Here is a 15,854-nt window from a genome sequence, read left to right on the forward strand (position 1 = left end):
AGGTGGAGATACAGATTAGGAGTTGTCCCCTGGCTGTGGGTGAAGATCTGTTTTTATTATCCTGTTGGTTGTGCTCTGCTCAGCCCAGCCCTGCTTTCTTCTCTCTGTTTGCCCTCTAGTCCTTATGAACTATGTTCCTAGTCTTTTGAAACTTGACGCTGTCTGCTTTATTGATGCATTCTCTTCTCTTTTCCCTAGCAGCTCTTCTCCATTCCCTGGCCCCGCAATCCCCTCCTCTCTGGTTGGCCTTGAATTTATAGAAATATGTAATATATGTGTAGTAGAAGTGCAAACAGCTAATACAGAAGATGCCCTGTTTATAGGCAGTGTGTTTAGGGCTGGAGGTGTGGCTTGTTTGGTAGAATGCTTGCCTAGCATGCATGAAGCCCTGGGTTCTATTACCACATAAAACTGGACCTGGTGGATCATGCTTATAATTCCAGCACTTAGGAGGTAGAGGCAGGAAGGCCAAAAGTTCAAAGCTATCAGTGGTGGCACACGCCTTTAATCCCAGCTCTCGGGAGGCAGAGGCAGGTGGACCACTGTGAGTTCGAGGCCAGCTTGGTCTACAAAGTGAGTCCAGGACAGCCAAGGCTACACAGAGAAACCCTGTTTTGAAAAACAAACAAAAAACAAACAAAAAAAGGAAAAAAAGTTCAAAGTTATCCTGATTTAGACATCTCTGCTGTAGCTCAAGTGTGCAGAATAGCTGTAAAAAATGTTTTTGTTTTTATGGTCTTGCATGGGATAGGATTTTCTCTTTAATACTCTTCAAAAGAATTTAAAATCACCTAGGAATAGTATGGCAGCTTTCTAGTGCTTGGGTCCAGGTTCTGTCCGTATTGTTCCTCTGCTGTCCTTAGAGTAGTGCCTGTGCTGTTGATGGTAGCTCATCACAACACTTGTGTTCTAGAACACAGCAGAATGTTGGAGAAAAGGTGGGAAGAATGTCAGAGTCTGAACCTTCGGTTAGGTTAAGGGTGTGGTCCACACTTCCATTTCATTTATCAGTGGATGTCTGTTTTATATATCCGTGTATATGAAGCATCTATAAACATTTTTTGAGTATCTATAGTCACGAATAGAAAAAGTTTGAGAAGCTTGGTCTAAGCAAAACATCAGTAGAGAGGTAAATGTACTGCAAAGCATTTTATATAATACCAATTGAGAGACTTAATTAGGTACATTATCATCCAGATAAACCATCAGCTATTGAAAAAATGCTTATTATTTATGTGTATTTGTGTATCTCTCTGTGTGCCACGTATACTGGGTGCCCTTGGAGGTCAGAAGAGGACATTGGGGCCCCTGGACTTGTGAACTAGTCGATGCTGGGAACTGAATCCTGGTCCTTTTGGAAAAGCAGCAAGCATTCTCAGCTGCTGAGTTCTCCAGCTCCATCGTCAGCTGCTTTAAACAGTGATTTTATACAGCATTGTAATTAACATACATAATGATATGTTTATTGCTGATGGTGAGGATTTAACCCAGGGTCTTGAACATGTGAGCCATGTGCTTTTTTTGGGCGGTGGGGGTGTGAGAAAGCATTTCTCTGTGTGTTGTTCTGTCTGACCCAGAGCTCACACTGTAGACCAGGCTGGCTGGCTTTGAGATCCACCTGCCTCTGCCTCCGCCTCCCAAATGCTGGGGTTAAAGGCGTGCGCTTTTTAAATTTTTTTTTATTTTTTATTTTTTATTTTTTTGGTTTTTCGAGACAGGGTTTCTCTGTGTAGCTTTCGCCATCCTGGACTCACTTTGTAGACCAGGCTGGCCTCGAACTCACAGCGATCCGCCCGCCTCTGCCTCGTGAGTGCTGGGATTAAAGGCGTGCGCCACCACGCCTGGCTCACTTTTTTTGTTTTAAAGATTGATTTATTATGTATACAGTGCTCTGCCTGCATGTACACATGCAGGGCAAAAGAGGGCACCAGATCTCGTTATAGATGGTTGTGAACCACCATGTGGTTGCTGGGAATTGAACTCAGGACCTCTAGAACAGCAGTCACTGCTCTTAACCTCTGAGCCACCTCTCCAGCCCAAGGTGTGCGCTTTTACCAATGGGTTACATCCACATTTCTGGATTTTAAGATTGTTGGTGTCATTTTAAGTTGGAAAAAAAGTTAAAAGTGTATTTTGAATTGAAAAAGAAATGTTTTACTAACAGTATGTTTTATCATTTTTATAGCAAAGTTCTCATATAGATGTGGTTCGTTTTCCATGTGTGGTTTATATCAATGAAGTCCGAGTTATACCCCCAGGAGTACGAGCCCATAGCGGCTTACCTGACAACAGAGCATATGGGTAAGTCAATTCTTTTGTGGATATTTTTTTTCCTTTAACTTAAATATGCTCCCCCCCCCCCCAGTGTGTGTGTGTGTGTGTATGTGTGTGTGTGTGTTTTGTAAGACACTGGGGAGCCCTGCATGGGTTTAACATACTATGTAGACCAGGCTGGTCTTGAACTCACAGAGATCTGCCTGTCTCTGTCTCCAGAATGCTGTTATTAACTGTGTGTGCCTCCATGCTTTCCGTATTTATTCTTATTTTTAGTATTTTTGGTAGTGCTAAGGATCAGGCCCAGGGTTCATTATATGCTAGAGAAACATTCTATTATTGACTATTTCCAGCCCAGGTGAAGTGATTCTGATGTGACTTGTCGTTTTTTTTTTGTTGTTGTTGTTTGTTTGTTTGTTTTTTCTGAGACAGGGTCTCTCTGTGTAGCCTTGGCTGCCCTGGACTCACTCTGTAGACCAGGCTGGCCTTGAACTCACATGAGTGCTGGGATTACAGTTGTGCACCACCACACCTGGCTGACATTTCCTTTTAAAATAAAAAAGTTGGTTTTATATCTGTCTCTGTGTGTGTGTGTGTGTGTGTGTGTGTGTGTGTGTGTTTTGTATGTATGTATATATGTAGACCATGTGCATGCTTGCTGCCTGTAGAAGTCAAAAGAGCTGTCACATCCCCTGAAAGTGGACTTAATGGCTGATTGTGAGCTACTGTGTAGGTGTTAGGAATCAAACCTGAGTCCTCTGCAAGAGCAGCAAGCGCTCATAATTGCTGAGCCACCTCTCCAGCCCCTAATTTTAATATTTTACAATGTGTAGTTTTGTTTGTTTTGGGGGGAAATAGGGGTTGACTCAGAACCAATGATGTACTCTCCAGAGCCATTTCCTCACTTGTTCATTTTTATTATTTTTAAAGAATGTATTATTATTATGTATACAGTGCTTTGCCTGCAGATACAGCTGCAGGCCAGAAGAGGGCATCAGATCACATTAGAGATGGTTGTGAGCTGCCATGTGGTTGCTGGGAATTGAACTTTGGACCTCTGGAAGAGCAACCAGCGCTCTTAACCGCTGAGCCATCTCTTCGGCCCCACTTCCCATTTCTTAAGAATTGATTTTAAGATAGTCTCACTAAGTTGTCCAGGCTAACTTTTTTTTTCTATTTTTAAATTTTTTACTTTTTAAGTAATTTACTCATATTCAGGCCAACTTTTAATGTAGTATTCTACCAAAGTTCCTCAGAAGCTGAGACCATAGACATGTGTTGCCACGCCTAGCTTACACTATCCATGTGACCTTGTGTATTTGTGCATATACACATGCATGTGCATTTCTGTAGAGGCCAGAGGTCAGTGCCAGGAGTCTTGCTCATGCTTTCTTCATGCACCTTATTTTTAAAGATAGTGTCTCTTGCTGAACTGTTTGGCTAGACTGATGAGCAAGCTGTGGGGATTCTCCAGCCTCTGACCCCTTGCACCCAGTGTGGTTACAGACTTACCTGGGTTTATGAGGGTGCTAGGAGTGTAAACGCAGGTCCCCATGTTTTGCAGCAGGTATTTTTACCTATTGATCCACTCCCCAGACCCTATACATATGGTTTTTTTTTTTTTTTTTTTTTTAAAGTTTGTCGCTTCAACGGAGCCATTGGCTGTAAATAGCACGTGGTTGTGTGTTACTTTCTCTTTCTTGGGTTAGGTAGAAATACAGTATAAGACCATTGTTCTTGACATTAGAGAACTTTAATAATGACTTAAAAGACGGGTTTCAGCCGGGGGTGAGGGGGGAGTGGTGCACGCCTTTAATCCCAGCACTTGGGAGGCAGAGGCAGGCGGATCTCTGTGAGTTCGAGGCCAGTCTGGTGTACAGAGGGAGTTCCAGGACAGCCAGAGCTGCTACACAGAGAAACCCTGTCTTGGGGGAAAAAATAGAATGGTTTGATTTTTGTATAATGTGAATAACCATTATTTTCGAATTTTAATTCTATAGGTTGAAAATAGAAGCCAATGTTTGGCTGTGAAAATGTGAATATATATGATAAATGCATCTTTAAAAGAGGTTTTAGCTTATAGCACGGTCAAAGGCTTTATATACTGATATATTTCATTTTATTGATACTATTTGTAACTCCATTTCTGTTATATAAAATAGTTCAACCTGCTACTTTCTGGTGACTATTATGGGACAGATTCAGGGTCAAAGTTCATTTCTTCCTAATTATGAAAAAATAGTTGATTATTTATAGAAGTGGATATAAAAATCTTCAGAGGTATGATTCAGAAATGACAATGTAAAATATAAAACAGTTCCATAAGAGACTGTCTTAAAAATGAGGTGGAAAGTGAATTGAAGAAGATGTCTGACATTAGCCTCCGGCCTGTACTAAGGTAGTTCTTTATTTTTGTAGTCATGATGCAGGTTGTAAGGAGCTGGGAATCAGGCTGGAGAGAAGCTCGCTTATGTGGGAAGCTGCAGTTCCTTGGTAGCAGATGTTCTCTGTGGAGGTTAATCCTGCTCACTTCCTGACAAAGCTTCCTGCAGAGGGGGTGGTGCACAAGCGAGCATCCCCAGAAGAAGGCTTAGCTAGCATGCTCTGTGACTTACTCCTGGAATTGACACACTAAGAGTCTTACTATATTTTCTTAGTTACATATTCTAGTACAGTGAGTACAGTGTAGGAGGGGTCTATACAGGCTGTGAACGGTAAGAAATGTGGGTCATGGAGATATGTTGGAGACTGGCCACCACAGCAGGAAAAGTTGGTCTCTGTGCTTCGCTACAGTGGGTGGAGTATTTATTCTGCTTGCTTTATTCCCTGCTTCTTAGCTGAGGTGAGCGGCTCCTTATGTTGTAATGAGATATGAAAGTACTAGAAACATTTACCCATGGCTAACATGTAGAACAATAAGGATTAATGGAGAAGAACAAATTTTATTACATATTGATTTATTTTTGTGTATATGTATGTGGCCCTTCGTGTGTCACGTGGTCATGGGTGGCCATCAGAGGACACCTTGTGGCAATTAGTTGTCTTCTTCCACCATGTGGGTCCCCAGGGCTTCGGTCAGTATTGGCAGCAGTCTTTCCCAGTGAGCCATCCTGAAGCCTGGAGTCTTTGGATTTTGTTTTTGGAGACCGGGTTTCTCTGCATAGTCCTGGGTATCCTGGAACTCGCTCTGTGGACCAGGTGAACTTGGAACTCACAGAGATTCACCCGCCTCTGGGTCCCAAGTGCTGGGATCACAGGCACGCGCCACCTTACCTGGCAGGAAGCCTGACATCTTAAACTCGAAAATAATGCTAGAGAGCAAACGATATGCATGTAACATACTTTATAAAACTCAGGAAATATATAAGCAAACCCAAACTTCCTGTAATATCTCTGTCCTAATAGGATCCTAAATTTGATTGTTGTTTTTTGTTTTCGAGATAAGGTCTTTGTGTAGCTTTAGTTGTTCTAGAACAAGCTCTATAGACCAGGCTGGCCTCTGCTTGTGAGTGCTGGAATTAAAGGCACACACCATCATAGTCCGAATTGATGAATTTTTAAAAAATATTTGTTTTTTTATCTATTTATTTGTTTTTAAAGATGTATTAGTATTCAGCCTGCAATTGAGCTAGTAGGCCAGAAGAGGGCACCAGATCTCATTATAGATGGCTGTGAGGCACCATGTGGTTGCTGGGAATTGAACTCAGGACCTTTGGAAGAACAGCCAGTGCTCTTAACCTCTGAGCCATCTCTCTAGTCCCTATGTATTTATTGTGTAACGGCCATGGGATTAAAGGCATGCACCACCACAGCTCTACTTAATGTATTTTTAAAAAGATATATTTATTTGTTTGTTTGTTTATTTGTTGAAGCAAGGTTTCTCTGTGTAACAGCCCTGACTGTCTTGGAACTCATAGACGAGGCTGGCCTCAAGCTCTCAGAGATCTGCCTGTCTCTGTCTCATGAGGGCTGGGATAAAAGGTGTGTGCCATCACTGCCCCTTACTTGTATTTTTAGTTGTATGTATATGTCTGTTCTGTCTGTCTGTCTTCTGTGTGTGTGCATGTGGATCAGGTTCCCATGGAGGCCAGAAGAGGAACCTGGGTCCCCTGGAGTTAGAGTTACCTGCAGTTGTGTGAGCTGCCCAGGTGGTTTCTGGGAACCAAACTTGGGTCCTCTGCAGGAGCACTACTTGCTTTTAACTACTGACTCGTGTCTTCAGCTCCTGTTTTGTTCTTTACTTTCTGAGTTGGTTTTCGCTGTGTAGCCTGGGCAGGCCTTGAACTTGCAGCAGACTTCCTGACTTACCTCTCTAAGTGCTGGGCGTACAGGCGTACACTACCGTATGTGGCTTTGGAGTTTGTTTAGTTTTCTCCTTTAGATTTTTTTTTTTTTTTTTTTTTTTTGAGACAGAGTGTCTCTGTGTAGCCTTGGCTGTCCTGGACTCGCTTAGTAGACCAGGCTGGCCTCGAACTCACAGCGATGCACTTGCCTCTGCCTCCTGAGTGCTGGGATTAAAGGCGTGCACCACCACTGCCTGGCTGTCTTTTAGATTTTTGTGGGGAGGATGTGGTGTGGGTGTGTATGCTACAGTGTGTGTTGAAGTTGGAAGAAAACATTCAGGAGATGGTCTCCTTTCATGTCTGGGTCCTGGGGAGTGAGCTGAGGTTATTTGGCTTGGTGGGGGGTGCTTTTCCATGTGAGCTGTTTTGCTGTTCATGGTAGTTTTAGAAGTGTGCCATCTTACATAAGTCACTGTGTTGTGAAAGTCTAGTGCAGCCAAGTATCCTCTGATTATTTTTGTTTAAGTTTTACGGTGCTGGGGATTGGACCTAGAGCCTCATATATCCTAGGCAGGAGCTCAGCTGTATCTGTAACATTAAAAATTTTAAATGTTTAATGTAAATACCATATAGCAGGTGAAAAAACTAAAATTACCTTTCTGATTTTGACGATTCATTTTTAGGTGGGTGGTGGTGGTGGAGCATGCCTTTAATCCCAGCACTTGGGATGCAGAGGCAGGTGGATCTCTGAGAGTTCCAGGACAGCCAGAGCTGTTATACAGGAAACTCTGACTCAAACACCAACAAATAACAACAAACTCCCCCCCCACCGCCCAGCATTTTTAATAATGCTTAGATGACCTGAGAATTATATTTTGTTAAGATATGCTTTTTTTGTTATTTAAATCTCTGGAATATTTTTTTTTTCTGGTCTTAGGCTTGCTTAGGACTTTGTACTTTCTGTGTTTTTTTTGTTTTACTATAGGAACTAAACTTGAAAGGCTAACATCTCGTCCTTGTTTGATTTACAGGGAGACATCTCCACACACATTTCAACTAGACTTATTCTTCAATAATGTCAGCAAACCAAGTGCTCCTGTTTTTGATAGGTTGGGAAGGTATGTATGTACTGAATAGCTTCATCGCAGACCTCACTGAGTCAGAAAGCAAGCCCTTCCGCCACGGAGCTACAAGGAAGTATGTGACGGTAGACACAAGAGTGCAGGGCTTACCTTTCTTGATGGCCAGTATGAAAATGCCAAACTCCTGAGGGAACTTAACAAGATACAAGCCTAAGCGTGTGATAATGTAATAGTAACATAGTTGCCATCTTTTGTTTGTTTTTACTTGTGTGTGCATGCATCATAAACATGACACTTACATAATTTATTACTAACCTGATTTGGAAAGGGCAGCTTTCTGATTCTTAAAATTATATTAGGCAAAATAACCATTAAATGAGTTTAATAAGAACTCATTATAACATGACAACAACCAAAGGTCTCTTTAAGATGAAAACAATACATTTCTACTAGGAATTAGCAGACTTTACTCATTCTTTCCTGATCCTCTTAATTTCTTAGGAAATTACATAGAAAATTTAACTTTTTTTTTTTTTTTGAAAATTTAACATTTTTAAAACCCAAGACTTTAGACAATTAAGCATATGCTTTCCACTGAGCTGTACCCAGCCTCAGAATGAGTACTTTACTTTTCTTTCTTTTTTTGGGGGGGGGGTCTTTTTTGAGATAGGGTTTCTCTGTGTAGCCTTGGCTGTCCTGGACTCACTTTGTAGACCAGGCTGGCCTCAAACTCACAGCGATCCGCCTGCCTCTGCCTCCCAAGTGCTGGTATTAAAGGCGTGCACCACCACCTGGCGGTACTTTTCTTATATTTTAGTTCTAGTGTACTCTTTGCAGGGTGCAGTGCTAGCGATTGACCTTAGGGCGTTTGGATGCCAGGCAAGCGCTCTATCACAAAATGACACCCTCAGCTTCATGGTGTGCATTTTTGTTGTTGTAGGATAGTGCTGTGGTGCTCTATCTCTTTGTTCGTTAGAGTTATGTGGAGGTACTTTTAAAATCTTACCAATGTGTGTGCTTAACCCAAACCAGCTACATCAGAGTCTTTTGTGGCTTGAAAAAAATGTAACATTTGATTACATTGAAATATTTGAAAGTGGAAAGACTTTTAAAAGTATTTTTTAAATATCACTTTATTATAATCTGAGCACCTCAATATAAAACTAAACACTGGTGAAAACTGTTTTTCTTACTAACTTTTGAGTTATTGAAAAATGCACAAGCTCTGCTAACAGATAACACTTAAATAGATTAAAGTACCTGACATACAGTAGATTTCATATAATGAAAATACCTAAAACAATGCAGTATACTGAACTGATAGAAAAACAAGGTTGTAGGACTATTATTAATTACTTTGTAATAGTTTATAGATTACATTGTTTTCTATAGTTCTAACCATATAGGAACCACAGAAACCCTTTCCATTCTTAGAGAGAAAGAATTATTAGCTGTTTTAGTAGCTGTACTTTTAAGCAGTTTTAAAATATTACAGAAAATAACAAGCACAAGACACTGCAGTACATCTGTTGTAGACCCAGGTCTTTTGTCTTGGAGCAACCAAGATCCCACCTCAGGCCCCTGCACCTACCCCGCAGCTCTCTCAGAAGCCGGGCCGGGCTGGCCTGAGACCCCAGGACAGGGCCATGGGTACTTTCCATGGTGCCATCTTGGGAAGCAAAGTTTTATTTATTATTTTTACATGTACATCCCATAGTGAAGGTGTGTAGGTCAGAACACAAGTTTGTAGAGTTGGTTTTCCTCTTCCACCTTTGCATAGGTTTTGGGGATTGAACTCAGGTCATCAGACTTAGGTAGTAAGTGTTTTACCCAGTGAGCTATCTTGCCAGCAAAAACTTCATAATTTGTAATATTTATTATTTGAGCCTTTCTGTTAATTTTTCCCATTTCCACAGCCTGGAATATGATGAGAATACTTCTATCATCTTCAGACCAAACTCAAAGGTAACTATTGATGTTACTTTCTCACCTTGTTTCTTCTGTTCTTCTCTTCAGTTTTTGATCTAAGTAAGTGAGGGAGACAGCACTGGACCCAGTGTTCCAGGGTGTTATCTCTTGTCTGCATCTTACAATTAAAAGCTGCTTTAAAATCTAATTGTTCTGTCTAAAGAGCTTGAATCATTTTATGCTACATATGAAATAAAATATCATTTTAACAATAAAGTACTGGGGCTGTAGAGATGGCGCAGTGGTTAAGAGCACTTGTCGCTCTCACAGAGGACCTGGGTTTGGTTCCCAGCACCCACATGATGGCTCACAACCATCTCTAACTCCAGTTCCAAAGGATCTGATGCCATCCTCTGACCTCCCCTTACATCAGCACGAAGGTCGTGGGCATGCACAGAAAAACATCCATACACATTCAGTAGATCTGAAAATGAAGAGCTTACAGGCCTCTCTTCCTGTGAATTTAGTCTTGACTCTGGCATAGATCAATATTTTCGGGTTTCGCTTTTATTTGAGCAGACAAGCTCATAGCATTCAGGCCAGTAAATTATTACTAGATACTGCTATGTTCTGTTAAGGTATTAAAAAAAAGAGAGATTTAGTTTTAAAAATTCCTCATGTATCTGTATGTGGGTATGTGTATGTGGGTGTCCCCAGATCCCCGTGGAGCTAAACTCACGTGCACTTGAGAGCTGCCTGATGTGGGTGCTGGGAATTGAACTCAGGTCCTCTGCAAGAGCAGTACTTGCTCTTCTGACCCATCTCTAGACCCTTTATTAAAGTTTAAAAAATACACCTTTCATATCCTTTCCACATCAGTACTTGCTTTATTTCTTTGTGCACCAAATGCCATTTAGAGTCATGTAATGGAAGATCTGAAATACAGAACGAATGTGGGGCCCCCTAGCTGAGAATAACTCTGGAGTATAATCTGCAATCTTTTGCATCCTGTTTATACAGATTTATCTTCTTTATCTGTTTATCTTTCTTCCACTAGGCTTCCTTTTTGGCTTGTTTTATGGGTTTTTCGGATTCATTTCCATTTTTGGGTGGTGGAAAGTTGGCTCAGTCCTGCCCTTGAAGAGGACCTTAGTTCAGTTCCCAGCACCTGTGTCAGGTGTCCGACAGCCCATGTAACTTCAGCTCTAGAGGGGTCTGTCTGCTGCCTGTGACCCGCAAGAGCACCGCACTCGTGTGTGCATACAAGCAAACACGCTAATTAAAGTAAAAATCTCTTTAAAACTAAAAAATTATTTTGTATGTGTGTGTCTGTATGTGTCTTTTATGTGTTTGTCTGTGTTTTTGTACGCCACCCACGAATGTGTTTTCCTGAGTTATGAAAATGTTTCTCATTATTCCAGTAATAAGGCTCCATATGTAGAGCCCCAAATGGTTTTCTTTTTAACATTTAAAAAAATAATTGGAGCCGGGCGTGGTGGCACACGCCTTTAATCCCAGCACTCGGGAGGCAGAGGCAGGCGGATCGCAGTGAGTTCGAGGCCAGCCTGGTCTACAAAGTGAGTCCAGGATGGCCAAGGCTACACAGAGAAACCCTGTCTCGAAAAAACCAAAAAAAAAAAAAAAAAAAAAAAAATAATAATAATAATTGGTTCATATTACATCCCCATTGTCCCTTACCTTTTCCACCCTCTTCCCCTCCCCTAGCCCTCTGACAGTATACCTCTGATTTTAATGTGAGAAGTGTTGGACAGTTTATGGACCTTTATCATTCTGGAAACTGAACATTGTTTGTGCTGTTTACTTCCATGACTCTCACCTAGTTCGCTCTCAGTTTCCTTCTCGTGCTGAGGGCTTGTCCATGCACTTTGACCACAGTCAGCATGACCTATGGACATGGGAAGAGTTAGTCTTAGCATGGGACCATGCTGGAGGACCATGTAAATCTATGCCTGTGAATGATTTTGAGCAATATTGACCTGCATTATATTAAAAAACATTTTTAGCCAGGCATTGGTGGTGTAAGCCTTTAATCTCAATACTTTTGGGAAGCAGAGGCAGGCGAATTTCTGTGATTTAGAGGTCAGCCTGCTCTGCGAGCTAGTTCTAGGATAACCAAGGCTATGCCGTGAAACTATCTTGAAAAACCAAAAAACAGAGCATCTGGGTATTTTGCCTGCATGTATGTCTGTGTGCTCCATGCACACGGTGTCCATGAAGGCCAGAACAGGGCATCAGATTGCCTGAAGCTGGAGTTATGGATGGTTATGCGATGATGTGTGCTGAGAATTGAATTTGGGTGTTAGTGCTCTTAACCGCTGAGCCTCTGTTTTTATTTACTTTTTGTTGTTGCTGCTATGTGTATATGTGTGTATCCGTGTCTGAGTATGTGCACCTGAAGCTTAAGTGTGATGCCTGTAGGGACCAGAAGGAGGCACCGGACCCCCCAGAAGCGAGAGTTACTAGTAGTTATGAGCCTCTTAATGTGGGTGATGGCAACCCAACTTAGGTCTTTCAGAAGAGCTGCAAACACTCTTTAACTACTAAGCCTCCAGTTCCTTCAGCATTGTTTTTAAAGACTTTAGCTGAACCGTAAACTGATTTAATATAATTTTGCTTTTGGAATATTAAAACATTAATGTGAGATCTTTCACCATCCTAAAAATCAGGTAAATACTGATGGTCTGGTGCTAAGAGGCTGGTACAACTGTCTGACCCTGGCAATATATGGATCGGTAGATAGAGTGATAAGCCACGACAGAGACTCTCCACCACCTCCCCCTCCGCCTCCACCTCCTCCCCAGCCACAGCCAACTTTGAAAAGGAATCCAAAACATGGTGAGAAGCTAAGTGTGCTGTCCCGGTGAAACTGCTGTGGGTTCTCTTACAGCAAGAAAAGCTGATCTAAAGAGTGTTTCTACTTTTTCCTCTAACCTTGTATAAGATCTGACATATTTGTTAGTAAGAGTTTATTTTTAGTTTCTTCATCTGTTTTTCTGAAGAGCTAGGTAGCTAGCTTGCTTTGTTTGCCTGCTTTTCAGATGCAGTCTTAGTATACAGCGTTGGCTGGTTTAGAACTCCCAGAGCTCTGCCTGCTTGAGTGCTTAGACTGTACGTGTGTGCCACCACACCTGGTCCTGGAGAGATTTTAAATACTCTCAACGCTGGGTGGCTTTCTTTTTCTATCTTCATTTTTTCTGTCCTTTCCCCCTTCCTTTCTTTCTTATTTGAGACTTTTGTGCTCATTAAATAGAAACAAGAACAGTAAAGACCTTGAGTGACTTTCCTTCCTTATCCAGACAGCTTGGCTCATTTCTCCAGCATGTCCTCACTACACTGCAGTGCTGATTGCTATAAGGCGTTGAAATAAGTAGCCTCTGGGATAAATTGTGAAGAGACTGCACTTAGGTGTTTTTAATTATTTTTGATGGTGGTGGCTTCACACTGTATTTTCTTCTCTTTCAGTCTTTTTTTCTTCTTCTTCTTTTTTTTGTCTTGTGTTTTTGAGACCGGGTCTCACTATGTAGTTCAAGCTTCTCTCACTATAGCCTAGGGCTGCTAGAACTTGAGATATTCCTGCCTCCTCAGCCTCCTGAGTGCTGGGATTACAGGTGCCTGTTCTCTTTTTTCTTACATCTTATCTGCTAAGCCCATTTAGTCTTTTACATTACTCTTTCTTTTTCTTAATACTCTTTATTCTTCTGAACTGGTAAAACATTCTTTTTCTTTTTCTTTCTTTTCTTTTCTTTCTTTCTTTTTTTGGTAGAATTTCTTCGTGTAGCCTTGGCTATCTTGGACTCCCTTTGTAGACCAGGCTAGCCTTGAACTCACAGAGATCCACCTGCCTCTGCCTCCCTGAGTGCTGGGATCAAAGGCGTGTGGCTAAACTATGCATGGCTAAAACTTTCTTTCCTTTTTCCGTTTTCCTCTTTACCAGATTGTGAGTTCTTGGAGAGAAAGGAATATGCTTTATTTACATTTGTTGCTTTAACCATATCAGAGTTGCATGTGTGTATTTGTGTGTGTGTAAGTGGTGTGTGTGTGTGTGTGCGCGCGCGCGCGTGCGTGCATGTTGTATTTGTGTTGAGTATATTGCGCTTACTGGGTTTAGAGGTGCTGTGGTTCAAACCCAGGACTGTGTGCTGTCTGAGCATGTGCTTTGTTATTTTTCATCCAGCTCATAGCAGTTTTTTTTTAACCCTTCATCTGTTGAAAGACATTTGAGTAGTTTCTACTTTTTGCCTATTAAAGTGAAGTAGAACATTTATCTATACTTTCCTGTCTGAAAATAAGTCGTTATGTTTCTAGGGTATTGTCCTAGACTGTCCTAGACTATGTCATAATTTGGTGTGTGGACAGTTAGAATTTCTAGATTTCTAGGTCAATCAGCAAAATTTTTATTACGTCTCCAGGCAGGAAAAGTTTATATTCTTACTCAGTTCTGAGGATAAGTTCAGATGATAAAAACATTTTTTTTTTTTTGTGAATTCTCAGTATACTTTAATAATTTAAACGTTTTGTTTCCCATCTATAGCTGATGGTGAGAAAGAAGACCAGTTTAATGGAAGTCCTCCACGACCCCAGCCACGGGGACCACGAACTCCTCCAGGACCTCCTCCACCTGATGATGATGAAGATGATCCTATGTCTTTGCCAGGTGTAGAGTCTGTGCTAGGGTCTCCTCCCACCCACTAGTCATACAGGGTGCTGCTTCTTGTTTCTTCTAATTTTTGGAGATAGGGTTTCTCTGTGTAGCCTTGGCTATCCTGGACTCACTTTGTAGACCAAGCTGGCCTCGAACTCACAGAAATCTGCCTGCCTCAGCCTCCTGAGTACTGGGGATTTAAGGAGGTACTCAGTTGGTGCTTATTAATTCAAGAAAAACATAAGGTGATCAAGTCTTGATGATTGCTGTCTCCAAGCTCCCTCATCCTGCCATATATTCTTTGTGTTTTTCCTACTGGCAGAGTAGCTTGTTAGATAAAAATGTTAGTTAATTTGAAGCTATACCAGTGGTGCTTTGAAAACCGTATATAGTATATAGCATATATATATAGTATATATAGTATATTTAGAATAGAGCAGTTAAAAATAAGTAGTGTGTATTGGTAAAAACAATTCAGCTTAATGAAAAGAAACATTTTGCATATACTACAGAGCATAAAATACTATAAATTAGTATACTTTAATTAATTGTCAGTACAAGAAGTTATAGTGAATGCTATGAGTGGGACTATTTTTATTTTGGATCAGGGTTTCTAGTTTAGGCTGGCCTCAGATTTACTATGGAGCTGAGACTGGCCTTGAACTGTTGATCTTTCTGCTTCTACTTCCCAAGTGCTAGAATTAGACACATACGTCACCTTAACAATTTTAAGTTATTAATCTACCATATTTTAAAAATCAGCATTTGTGAGCTAAATTATTGAACATGTGCTATGTGGCTGTAGGCTCCAGTCCTGCTGCCTTGTGCTAGTTAAACCATTGAATAATCTGCTTTAAATCTCCTTTTTTCAGTGTCTGGTGACAAAGAAGAGGATGTTCCTCATAGAGAAGATTACTTTGAGCCCATTTCTCCCGATCGGAATTCTGTCCCCCAGGAAGGTCAGTATTCTGATGAGGGGGAAGTAGAAGAGGAACAGCAGGAAGAGGGAGAAGAAGATGAAGATGATGTGGATGTAGAGGAAGAAGAGGATGAAGATGAGGATGACTGCCATACAGTAGACAGTATTCCTGATGATGATGAGGAAGAGGAAGAGGAAGAAGGTGATGAGGATGAAGAAGGCGAAGGTAGGTAATGTTAGCTAGGACTTCTTGATTTTAACTACTAGAGACTAATTACGTGTTCTTTGAGCATCATAAAGTTTATAACAGCACTAAATCAGCTGGAAGAACCGGGTGTGGTGGCAGCACTCAGGAGGCAGAGGCAGGTGGATCTTTGTGAGTTCAAGGCCAGCCTGGTCTACAAAGCGAGTCCGGCAGCCAAGGCTACACAGAGAAACCCTTGTCTCAAAAAAGTAAAACAACAACAATGGATCGGAAGAGCTCTAAGGGGTCATGTAGTTTGCCATCAAGACGTGATAGCAAATGAGGTCTCTTCTGTCTGTCGTTCTCTGTCAACACTTATTTTTGTGATGGTGTTAACCTCCTCTTTTTAACTAGCCAGAAGTGCCTGACTGTCATCTCCCTGGGGAGCGGCTTTACTTGGCTTACAGATTGAGTTGCTGCTTGGTACCATCAGCATTAGCCAGGGAAGCAGGGTCTAAAAATAGGCCAACTTTCTAACGGT

General features: G+C 41.4%; 1 protein-coding gene across 2 annotated transcripts in view; it reads left to right on the plus strand.

Annotated features, from left to right (window-relative positions):
* Virma (vir like m6A methyltransferase associated) overlaps window positions 1-15,854 on the plus strand; it is a 63,255-nt gene that overhangs the window by 4,859 nt on the left and 42,542 nt on the right. For both annotated transcript variants that reach the window (XM_051160292.1, XM_051160285.1), the window contains exons 2-7: window positions 2,186-2,301; window positions 7,589-7,675; window positions 9,556-9,604; window positions 12,235-12,403; window positions 14,100-14,222; window positions 15,083-15,355. In XM_051160292.1, coding sequence (XP_051016249.1) covers window positions 2,186-2,301; window positions 7,589-7,675; window positions 9,556-9,604; window positions 12,235-12,403; window positions 14,100-14,222; window positions 15,083-15,355 — 817 coding nt within the window. The remainder of the gene's footprint in view (window positions 1-2,185; window positions 2,302-7,588; window positions 7,676-9,555; window positions 9,605-12,234; window positions 12,404-14,099; window positions 14,223-15,082; window positions 15,356-15,854) is intronic.

Source organism: Acomys russatus, chromosome 2 (genome assembly GCF_903995435.1).
Source record: "Acomys russatus chromosome 2, mAcoRus1.1, whole genome shotgun sequence".
Lineage (NCBI taxonomy): Eukaryota > Metazoa > Chordata > Mammalia > Rodentia > Muridae > Acomys > Acomys russatus.